Source organism: Blennius ocellaris (assembly GCF_963422515.1).
Source record: "Blennius ocellaris genome assembly, chromosome: 14".
In the NCBI taxonomy this organism is placed as follows: Eukaryota; Metazoa; Chordata; class Actinopteri; order Blenniiformes; family Blenniidae; genus Blennius; species Blennius ocellaris.
Genome location: NC_137663.1, coordinates 14787707 through 14798460, shown reverse-complemented (window position 1 = coordinate 14798460; position 10754 = coordinate 14787707). Strand labels below are relative to the sequence as shown.

Sequence of the window (10754 nt, the reverse complement as noted above, 5' to 3'; positions counted from 1 at the left end):
TAAAAGAAAAGAAACAAAAAAAGTTTACGTCTGACCCACGAGTGAATTATTTGCTCTGCAAACTGCGGCAGCTTTAAACCCCGCAACCCCGCCCCTCCACACTATCACATGAATCTGGACCGAACGCTGGATGAGAAAAAAGTTTGGAGGTCTCGCGCAAGTCGCTTTCCTCCCGTCACGTTCTCATATGTGCGTGTTTTTTTTTTTTTTTTTTTTTCACTTCGAGCGTCTTTTCTGTGAAGACTTGCATCGGACATCGGGACCCGGCGGACTAGGGTTTTTTTTTTTTTTTTTTTTTTTTTCTTTACCCGGCCGTGATTTCTCCGACTTTTCTTTCCCCCTGCAGGAATACAGAGAGAGGGGGGTAAACGGTCTGGCTGCTTGAAGGTATGTGGGAGGCATGTTGTACTCTGCGGAGATTTAATTTGAACACCGATCCGGGCTTTTAATTTGCGCTCCTTCGATTTTGTTTACCTCGTTGATCGGTGTACTTTTCACGCCCGGATGATTTCCGAGATATTAAAAGCTTGGGAAAAACTCGGACAAATTAAAAAAAAAAAAAAAAAAAAAAAAAAGTTGAAATGGGGTGGGAGGGGGTGGGGAGGAAGAGCGAGTGGGGGGGGGGGGGTGGAGGGAGTTGGAGGGCAAAAAAAAAAGTGTAAACAAATCCGATCATAACTGCAGCACACGCACTGCGTTTATTCCCAGTTTTGTTTACCGAGCTCGGACGTTTTCTCCCCCCCCCGGACAGATTAACTTCGACACCCAAAAAGAAAAAAAGAAAAACTTTGGGCCGACATGGACGCGCACCGCGACGCGCCTCCGGCCGGGCAGCAGATCGTGCACGTCCGCGGGGACTCGCAGACCGAGCTGGAGGCCCTCTTCAGCGCCGTGATGAACCCCAACAAGGCGGCCAGGCAGCCGTCCTCCCTGCCCATGAGGATGAGGAAGCTGCCGGACTCCTTCTTCAGGCAGCCGGATCCCCGCGGACACTCCAGACAAGTACTGCAAAAAAAAAAAAAAATCTTCTACAGGAGCCCCCCCCCCCCTCCACACAGCCTGGATCAATCACAGCTGCTCTGCTTCTCACTAACATACAAAATACAAAGTTTATTTTCCTGTCATTTAATACACTTGGTGAAACTTCTATTTTACATTCATTCTCCCACAAATCCTTTTTTTTTTTTTACATTTTAAAATACAGTGTGTCCAAATATCACAATACTATTTAATGTCATGTTTTCTTATACTTAAAATTTCAATATTGTTCGAAGAATTCTCGTCTCTATGTTAGGTGTGAAGAAATAACATTCAAAACAATTGACTTGCTGATGAGATTCGCTTTATTTTTATGAATGACTCACATGCAAACCAATTATATCCCTCCTATGTTGAGAGTTTAATATTGGATTTGTAATATAAGGGGACATGTATGTATATGATATTGTATTCATATGAATAGAAGAAAGAGAGGAAAGATGTTTGAACTACTAATAGATATTTCCTAAATAGTCACTGTGTGGACTCCCAAAAACTGAACACAGGTTAAAATTTAAGCTTGAGATATTTTTTATATTCGATTTGTGTTGAACTTCTTGGTTTATAATAGATCAAACAATAGACAGGAGTTGTACTCTAGTTTTTCCAAGTATCTAGCTAATGTCTTAAAAATGTTTTTGGTATGTTAAAAAAGAAATTATTCTGTTAATACAAAGTAATTAATCTGTGATATTTGAGATGATACAGAGAGGGTTATTTCTGCTCGGTGTTATGGATTTATTAAAAGGGATTAAAGCACTTTAGAATTCCAGTTTAACAATGGTTTGAACCATTTATCAAATAAATTTAATCCAGAAATTAAACTCTATCCATCAGTCTTCTATAAAGCTTTATCCATTTCAGTTTTCAAATCGAATGTGAAACAAATAATAAATTGCTTTCTGAATAGCCACAGTTCAGTGAACAGTTTCTATTAACCACACAATAAATAGAAAATTAGAATCAGCTTCCAAAAGACTGTAAAATCTACCTGTATATATATTTGTGGCCACAATGAACTTGCAGCATTTCATGCACACAGCCACCGTTGACACTTTCTGAAAGTTCAATTGCAAAGCTCACACTTGTCAAGGTTTTTGTGCAGCATGAGTGTTGCTGCATTTTCACATTAAACTCACTTTCTGAATAACTGCTAAGAGTGGTGGAATGTATAAAAATCTTACAATATGTTGACAGAAAGGACACACGACTGTGATTTGACTTTTGACTGCAACTATTTCAAGAGATGTTTTAATTTGCCAGAAAGTAAATAATCCTTTATTATGATTATTCAGTCTCTAGGTGAGATCACAAAGCAGCAACAGTGACATGAATCAGGACTTCACCTGTCAGTTATTAACATTTTTGTCCCACTGCATGTGTGATGACCATTAGATATACCTGGCACAATGGATATTTAACCACCAAGCTGCCTTCCTCCTTGCCAGAAGACCAAACTCTGATTATTCACTTAAACTAAGAAATGCTATTCATTTCATCAAAGTCTGTACTTAACCTTGATTTCATTATTGTAACTAAAGGATTTTCCAATCCAATCAATAATATCTACATTTTTCTAAAATCGGCTCAACAGACACAAAAAACGAGGACCCGGGCCACCTGTGGCTGAATTTCTCCAAATTTTAAGGAAAGCAAATGTGTCATCTTTACTCATAACTGACAGCAGGAGAGCGAGAACTTGATGAAAGGTGACACATGTTGGGGCGTGAGAATGAGCAGTTTCACTGTTCTTCCTTGTAAGCTCGTGTCTTTTCACCTCCCCTCTCTCTCTCTCTCTCTCTCTCTGGTTTAAATCCAAGCCTTTTCATCCTGCCGGTTTACGTTTCTGATTGCCGTTTGCGGCTTCCCGGCGGAGCTGTTAACCCTGCTTGTTTCTCGTCAGGCCAGTTCGGATGGAGGCGTGTGCGGCTCCCTCACTCCTCATCACGTCCGCGCCCATTCCTCACCTGCCTCCCTGCCCGTCAACTCGCTCACCACTCAGGCGGCAGATGTAGCAGCGACACCGATCATACCTGATGACATGCCACTCCCACACGGTTGGGAAATGGCCAAGACGCCTACTGGCCAACGTTATTTCCTCAAGTAAGGTCATCAATAAATCTCACCTGTTCCTCAAAGGGTTTCGGTTAACAAAGATATCACATTTTTAAAGCTTAAGATGACATCTTAAGCCTGATTTTGAGTCACACAAAGCAAATGACCAAAACATTGGATTTTGAGTCGAATAATATGCTCTATTTGTCATATGTACAACAGATGTGGTATGAAATTCGGTCTCTACATTTAATTTATGCCCAAAGGAGCAGTGGGCATCTACTATGCAGTGCCCTGGGAGCAGTTGGAGTCGAGGGTCGTGCTCAGGGACCCACAGTGGCAACCTGTCAGCTGTGGGATTCAAACCTGTAAACCTCTGATCACCAGCTCACTTCTTTGATGTCTAAGCCACCTCTGCCCCAAATGTTCATATAATTATAGTAGCCATAATAGAAATAAAAAAAATGAATTGCCTGAATTAATGAAAGATTAATTATTATATACAATGAATTAATCATCTTTTTCCTTTCAACTTTAATGGAGAAAGAATGAAAGGGAAGCATTTACTGTCACACCGACGCTCAAACCCGGACTCAATCTGACGCAATCGAGCGGAGGTGTTTCGGCGGGTTCTGCGAGCCGAGCGGTTTCAGCCTCGCAGCCTTTCCTCTCCTGTCAAAGGTCACCGTAGTTTACAACAACACAAACAGTGGCATGTGTCGTTTGTCAGTGTGGATGCATGTGTGCATCTGGTAGTACAGGTAAAGCAGGTCCGGGGCAGAAACGTGCCTCCTGCGTCGTCGTATCCATCGGGTGCAGCGGTTTGACAGATGCAGATACGTTGAAACTTGTCGTGTGTTTTTTTTTCAGTCACCTGGAGAAGACAACCACTTGGCACGACCCCCGTCTCGCGCAGCTCCAGTCGGCCGCGGCGCAGCATCCCATCTCTGGCACCCCGATCCATGCCCACTCCGTCAGCAACCCAGCCCCCACAACGCAACCACAAAACATCAACCCAGAGACAGGTATCACTTGAGTTTTCCTATTCTTTTTCTTGATTTTTTTTTTTCCAACCCGCCCTATCTCCAGCGGGTCAGGTCTTTGCTGGGTTTCATTCTTCAGGATTTCCCTTTGACCTTTACGCCCATGGCTCTTGGTGACTTGGTGGGAATGATCACATGCACTAATTCAAGAATCAGCCCAACTTTAGTGGAATAACACTGACAAGAATCTTATGAAGTAAAAGCTTTTTTAATAAAAGAAGAGCGGTCTATCTGACGAGACTTTTTATGAAGTGGTGAAAAATCAAATTGCACTAAACTGAGGGAAACCGGGTTTTTCTAACCTATTGCTGTCTGACCGGTTCTGATTTGAAATTAATCAAAATTGTAAAAGGGTCTGTTCAACTAAATTAGAATAAAGGTGGTGGTTTGTGTCTGAAGTCATTTTTTATATGTTAATTACATAACTAAAAAAACACTGAAACTTCTTTGTTTTTAATACTTGATGATAATTGTTCACATCCATGGATTCACTGAATTCTGACACAGCAATTGAAGAGAAAAGCCAGTGCCCAGTTGTCGGTGAAATAACGATAAACCATTTGAGAACACACACCATACATCCTTCTAGATCACCACAATAAGTTAAACGCCGAAGAGCCAAATCATTTCCTCAGGATTCGTTACATAGCAGAGCTGAGCCAAATAACAGTAATTGAACAAACACATGATAGTGATAATCTTTTGAAGCAGCTTAATATTGGTGTATACATGCTTCAAAGTTAGTGAATACATTTTTAAAAGAAAAGAATAGTCTCTATTCAGACACAAGTAATTGAAATCAAGCGACTTTCAATGAGAGAAATAATCTCAATTTTCTGTGGATCTTTCCAGATCAGTGCAGACTGTGATGATTTCTGTGAAACATCTGTATTGTAATTTAATTGAACAGACGCTTTGAGAGACTGACGTCAATTTAAGCTCCACTGCCTTTTTTTGCCTTTTTTTTTTAACACTTACTACATTCAGGCAAAATACACATTTCAGGTCGACTGGATTAGACAAAACAAAACAAAAACTGTCCTCATCTTCCACTAACCCTCACTTCTGCTCATGAAATCTCTCCAAACTAGAAGCTACACAGACATTAGAGGATGTAGGCCGCGTTCTACTTTTTTCTCTCAACGCTCCATGCACTCCATCCACCATTTGCCTTCTCACTGTGTACTTTCACTGCTGTTCAGGTCCACTGCCTGAAGGCTGGGAGCAGGCTGTGACTGCAGATGGAGAGGTGTACTACATCGATCACATAAATAAGACCACCGCATGGGTCGACCCGCGTCTAGGTAGCACACTATCAAATTTGTGTCTCCTGAATTGACAATTCTTGTTTGTCAATGAGAAACATTTTGTTCCAATGTCCACCATCAGAAGTTGCTGTTTGGCAACGACAAAAAAAACCTAAAGTTCGCAAAGTTTTGAAAACATTTCTCTCATATATCTTAATTGCTGAAATGTTTAAACTTTTCATTAAAATGTTTGTTTTGGGTTTTTTTTCTTAATGTGTTCCAGCTCAGAAAATGAACCCTGGTCTTCTTGGGTTGGCAATACAGCAAAGGCAGGAAAAGGAAAGGCTCCGATGCAAGCAAGGCCTCCCTCCACAAGTCACTGCACAGGTCAGAGGTCAAATATCTATTCTATTAGAGTGCGCTAAGCAAAACAGCTAACATTTTTCTGCAACACTGATGAATTATTGCCTTTGCGATCAGTTTGTTTCGTGCTCGGACACCACTCAGGCTGTGTGCTGTATGAATTAGGTGACATGTGGGATTTGTGTCTGTGTGTGTGTGTGTGTGTGTGTGTGTTGCAGGAGGCAGGAGGAAGGAACCAGATGCCCGGTGGAATGGACCATGACAGGAGCTCACAAACCCTCGTACCACCTCTGGATGTCAGGATTAGAGCCCCGAGCTACGAACCGACACTCAATGGGTGTGTTGAGTATCGCTCACCATCACGAAAGTGACATAATGTCGTTTGTAAAATTCATTTGAACAATAAAAGCTTTGACAAGTATTTTTTCTCTTACAGACTAACGCTATTTTTAAAAGCAGAGTTGTTTTCATCTGCATTTACTCTTAAGTGGAGCAGGATGTCAGTTTGGGGTGTTTTTAAAAACATTTTTTTAACCAATGTTGAACATGTATAAAGTGATGTTCTTCTGTGTTTTCTCACGCAGCGCTCACTCTCGCAATGAGAGCACGGACAGTGGGCTGAGCGTCAGCAGCCTTCCCCGCACGTCGGACCACATGCTGAGCTCTGTGGATCAAATGGACACTGGTAATATTGACGGACACACAAGCCAGAGAGAAGAAAAGCCATGACATGTTTCTATGCCTGTGTTTATCTGTAAAACAAAAGTAACAAAACAACACGCAGTCGTGTTCTGGTGTAATGATCCACAGCCTGTTGGTCTAGCGAGAGACGATGCCTTAATATTGATCTTTTGAGCTTTAAGAGGTTACTTGAATTAATCCAAGAGTAAGAACAGTGCCATACTTTAGTCAGGGGTGGCCAACCCTGGTCCTCGAGAGCCGCAGTCCTGCATGTTTTAGATGTTTCCCTGCTCAAACACACCTGTTGTCATGATGAGGCTCTGCAGAAAGCTTGACAAGGAGCCACTAATTGCTGTCAGCTGTATTGATGTGAGGAGACGTCTAAAACATGCAGGACTGCGGCTCTCGAGGACCAGGGTTGGCCACCCCTGCTTTAGATATTAGTCATGTGCAATGACAACTGTCCAGTAACGATTGAAGTTGAAACTTTTATTTATAGCAAAAGTGACAATTATGACTGTATTTATGATTTTGGCCTCCCAAACATATGCTGGCTAATACAAAGCTAAAGGAGAGGAAGCAAGTTGGTAAAATGCAGTGGTGACATACGAGTGCATGGATTGTGAGGAAAGGAGAGAAGCAGTGAAATGAAGCACAGCAGTCTCAACCTAAAGACTCTTAACAGGAAAATGTGACTGGAATCAGGCTGAACTATAAGATTGATCAAATAGCAAAGTTTCTGGATATTTAAAGTAGAGAATGTGCTTTTAGTCCTGGGAGCTTTGATAGTTTAAAGATCTGCCTTCCATTCTACTTTTAGAAATTAAGGAAGCCTCCCCTGAACCTGCACTCTGAGAACAAAATGTTCTGCTGGGACAATATCAGACAAATACCTTTATAAGATATGATGGTGCCTAGCTGTTGCATGCAAAAACTGAAATCGTTTGTTAATATACTCCACTAAGACCGTTCTCTCTCTCTCTCTCTCTTTCTCTCTCTCTTTCTCTCTCTCTCTCTCTATCAGGTGAGGGCGGCGATCCCCCCTCGATGTCCCTGCAGGAGTCTATGCCGGTGCTGCCCATGTCTGAGGGCGAGGAGCTAATGCCCTGCATTCCCGAGGGTCTGAGTTCAGACCTTTTGATGGACATGGAGACCGTTTTCTCTGAGTCGCACATGGACAAAGACAGCCTGCTCACCTGGCTATAGACACAAACAGCCAGTGGTCAGATGTGGTTTGACCTCAAATTTTCAAAAGAAGGACTGAGGATTTCCGAGAATTTGGGGCTTCAAAAGTGGTACAGAAAAGAAAAAAAATTTGCAGAGACTATATGCTACTTTTTTTTTTTGCAATGGATCCTTAACACTACTCGCACCCTGTTGGAATGAAAAAAAACAAACAAACAAACTGATTTTCAAAGAAGGTGGTAAGCTGCTGGTATTTTCCTCTTTTTCTGGACCTGGTTTTACAGAGATCTATGGCAGAGCCTCCACATTACTTAACACTCCCTTTTACACAGTCTTTAACCTCAGATGATTCTCTGCATGTCCGTCATTAAGTGTTTCACAGCTAATTTTAGACCACAGATTTCTTGGGTTTTCCGCATTCAGAACTGGTATGCAGCAAGCAGGCATTTGAATTTAAATAGCCAATACCAGTATCTAAAATAAAGTAAGATTTGGGGTAAAAACATATATGTAATATAACCCCAGCTACACTCAGATGTGACTTGCAGGAAAATGGCTGCTTTCAGTCGTATTACTTTGAAGTGATGTGCATGCATGTACTGTGAAAAAAAACCCAAGTTCTGAAGAAAAGAACAATGAAGTTATCTGCCTTGACACCACATCGGTTGCATAAAACCAAACGTCTGCTCAAACAACATTAAAAGTTTTCCTCCCTTATGCTGCACCAAAACACTAAACCAGGAAAGGACGCACCCTAGTGGTGAGCCAGCGCAGAATCAAAAGATAAGCAACAACTCTCCAGAAACACAAGATTTAAAAGGCTTAAAACACAATCACTTCGTCTGATAAAAATCATTTTGAAATCAAAATCTAAAATACATTTAGAATAAAAAAACAAACAAACGATAAGCTAACAATGCAGTCTGTTTCACAAGTTTTATTTTTCACGCAAAAGGATTTCCACCAGCGCGCTGTATTTTTGAATCATCATAATGTATGTTGTTGCAGGATACACTGCAGCAGCATTACAAAAAAAAACAACCCGGTTTTGAAGCTTCTAATATTCAGGTGATGTTAATGCTAATTACCTTTTTATATTATTTTTGTGTGCGTTTTCTTGGCTTGTTTTGTCCACACCAGCATTAAGTATTAACTTCACAAACACAATGTTGATTGGAGGTTAGTTATTTTAGATTGCATTACGGTGGACAGTCGTCATCTTTTAAACTCTTTACAAGGCTGGATGATTTTCCTTACCCGGAAATATGAATGAAAAATATTCACTTATTTAGATTGCACCCTTAAATGTTGAGATCAAATTAATTTCTTTTCTCTCTCTTGTGTTGATATACGCTTAATGCTTTTGTAATCAAACAATAACATCCATCCATTCATTCATTCAGTGATTCAGTGGGATCATAGTGTATTCTTTCTTTCCACATGAAAATACATAGAGTATGTAATCATCTCTGCCAGGTTTTATCCCCTCACCAGCAAATCATGCGCATTTTTAACTTATGCTGACAATTCTTAAGGGAGTGCGATCGAAATAGTTTCTTTCAGATGCTCTTTTCACATCATTTTAGAAATTTGGGTATTCCTAGAAACATAAGTGGTGTCTGAAACGTGCCGCCTCACATGCGCATTTTTGAAACTTTATTGTAAAGTGTTGATACATCTTGCATCATCGTGATGTGATTTTCCCCAGAGAAACTAATCTGTTGTTCACCTGGAGGAATTGTTTAGGGTTTCTTTTTGAGTTTTAGGACACAAACACAGCGAGAAACCGAATCAAATTGAAACTTTAAACACTAATGTCTGGCGGGAACTTTAGTTTCCTTCTCTGAGTTTTACCAGCGATTCTCATGAAAGATGAGTTACTATTGAGAAATCATGTTGACAAAGCCACAGTAAAAGAAAAAATAAGAAAATGTTTACATATTGTTCATATTGGTAGTAAGAGAATCAGGTCCATGCAACAATCATCAAGTTATACATTTTATTGCCTTTGGATCCCAACAGTTGTTCATAAAATCCTACAATGTGAAAAACATTAAGAAGTGCAGGATTCAACCAGATATTACTGCTTTAGGTTCTTCAAGCTCATTCAAGCACCTACCCTGGAATATACAACCTTCAATTACATGGATCAGTTAATTTCCTAGAACAATGCACAAATAAATTGAAATATTTTGATGGTACACAAAACTTGTTCACCTTTATTCAAAATTCCATCTTCATCTCATTTCAGTTTAAAATTTATATTGTGGATTTCAAATGTTTTCTTTTGGAGAAGCCAATTTCAATCAGAATATTCTTTATTTTGTTCCCCAATACATACAGGCACATTTGTTTTGAGAAATGGCACAAAAAATGTAATCCAAATTTGTAAATCCTTTCCTGAACTATGCTTTTCAGTGCTTTTATAACATTAGATTGTCACTAATCTGCTGTTGAATACTTTTCTGTAAGTGAAAGGGGAAATGGTTGCGCGTTATAGAGGGACTTCAGGCCTCTTCAGAGAGGCACAGCCAACAGCAAAGCAAAGATCCTGTTCTTCTTCCTCACACGAGCATCATACTAAGTATTGAACCTCAATACAGAGAGGTCTTTAATCTTGTTTGGTAAAACTATATAAGTATATAATCTATTTTAATCTGCTAGGTTGTTTCTGCAGTGTGTTAATATTTTATGTGATTTTGAAGCAGTGTGATTATTGATGAGAGCATTTCTTCTAACCAGCTTCCTTTTTTGTTTTCAATGCCATACTAAGAGGTAAACACTTCATTCACTACATCCCCAGATGCAGAGCCAAGACCCCCTTTTGGAAGCTTTTCCTGAAGTAAAGTACCAAACAACTTGCCGAGCAACTTCCCGCTCACACATGTAATGCAACATACTACCTAGCCTATTATTTATCTTAGCATGCATGACACTTGCTATGTATGTTACATGTATTGACATTTATTATCATATTTACAGAGTTTGGAGTCGGTCAGACTTGTTTTGTACCTTTTTATGCATGTGGTTTATATACATTTGTATTGTAATCGTTTTAAGGAGTTTCTGTTTTATTAAACTTTTGAATATGGCTTAAGGCAATGTTTCGTAGTTTTCAGTGTACAACTGTAAAATTGCACCT

The 10754-nt window shown here is 40.1% G+C and overlaps 1 protein-coding gene across 3 annotated transcripts; it reads left to right on the top strand.

The window, feature by feature from the left end:
* Nucleotides 1-261: 261 nt before the first annotated feature.
* LOC308139265 (transcriptional coactivator YAP1-like) lies at nt 262-10704 on the top strand. 3 transcript variants are annotated; one of them, XM_080508641.1, is made up of 9 exons: nt 262-387; nt 752-1002; nt 2942-3141; nt 3964-4118; nt 5339-5440; nt 5667-5770; nt 5965-6083; nt 6331-6431; nt 7452-10704. In XM_080508641.1, the coding sequence occupies exons 2-9, from the start codon at nt 799-801 to the stop codon at nt 7631-7633; spliced, it is 1167 nt and encodes a 388-aa protein (XP_080364767.1). In that variant the 5' UTR covers nt 262-387; nt 752-798; the 3' UTR covers nt 7634-10704. The 3 variants fall into 3 exon arrangements, with proteins under 3 accessions (XP_080364767.1, XP_080364769.1, XP_080364768.1); XM_080508643.1 differs by lacking the exon at nt 5339-5440; XM_080508642.1 differs by lacking the exon at nt 262-387 and having other exon boundaries at nt 657-1002.
* The last annotated feature ends 50 nt before the right edge of the window (nt 10705-10754 follow it).

Excerpts from the sequence above, each read along its gene's own strand:
- LOC308139265 (XM_080508641.1), top strand. The coding sequence starts at position 799 with ATGGACGCGCACCGCGACGCGCCTCCGGCCGGGCAGCAGATCGTGCAC. Across the intron at positions 5,771-5,964 it reads CTCCACAAGTCACTGCACAG|GAGGCAGGAGGAAGGAACCA; the intron begins GTCAGAGGTCAA and ends TGTGTGTTGCAG. Across the intron at positions 6,432-7,451 it reads TGTGGATCAAATGGACACTG|GTGAGGGCGGCGATCCCCCC; the intron begins GTAATATTGACG and ends TCTCTCTATCAG.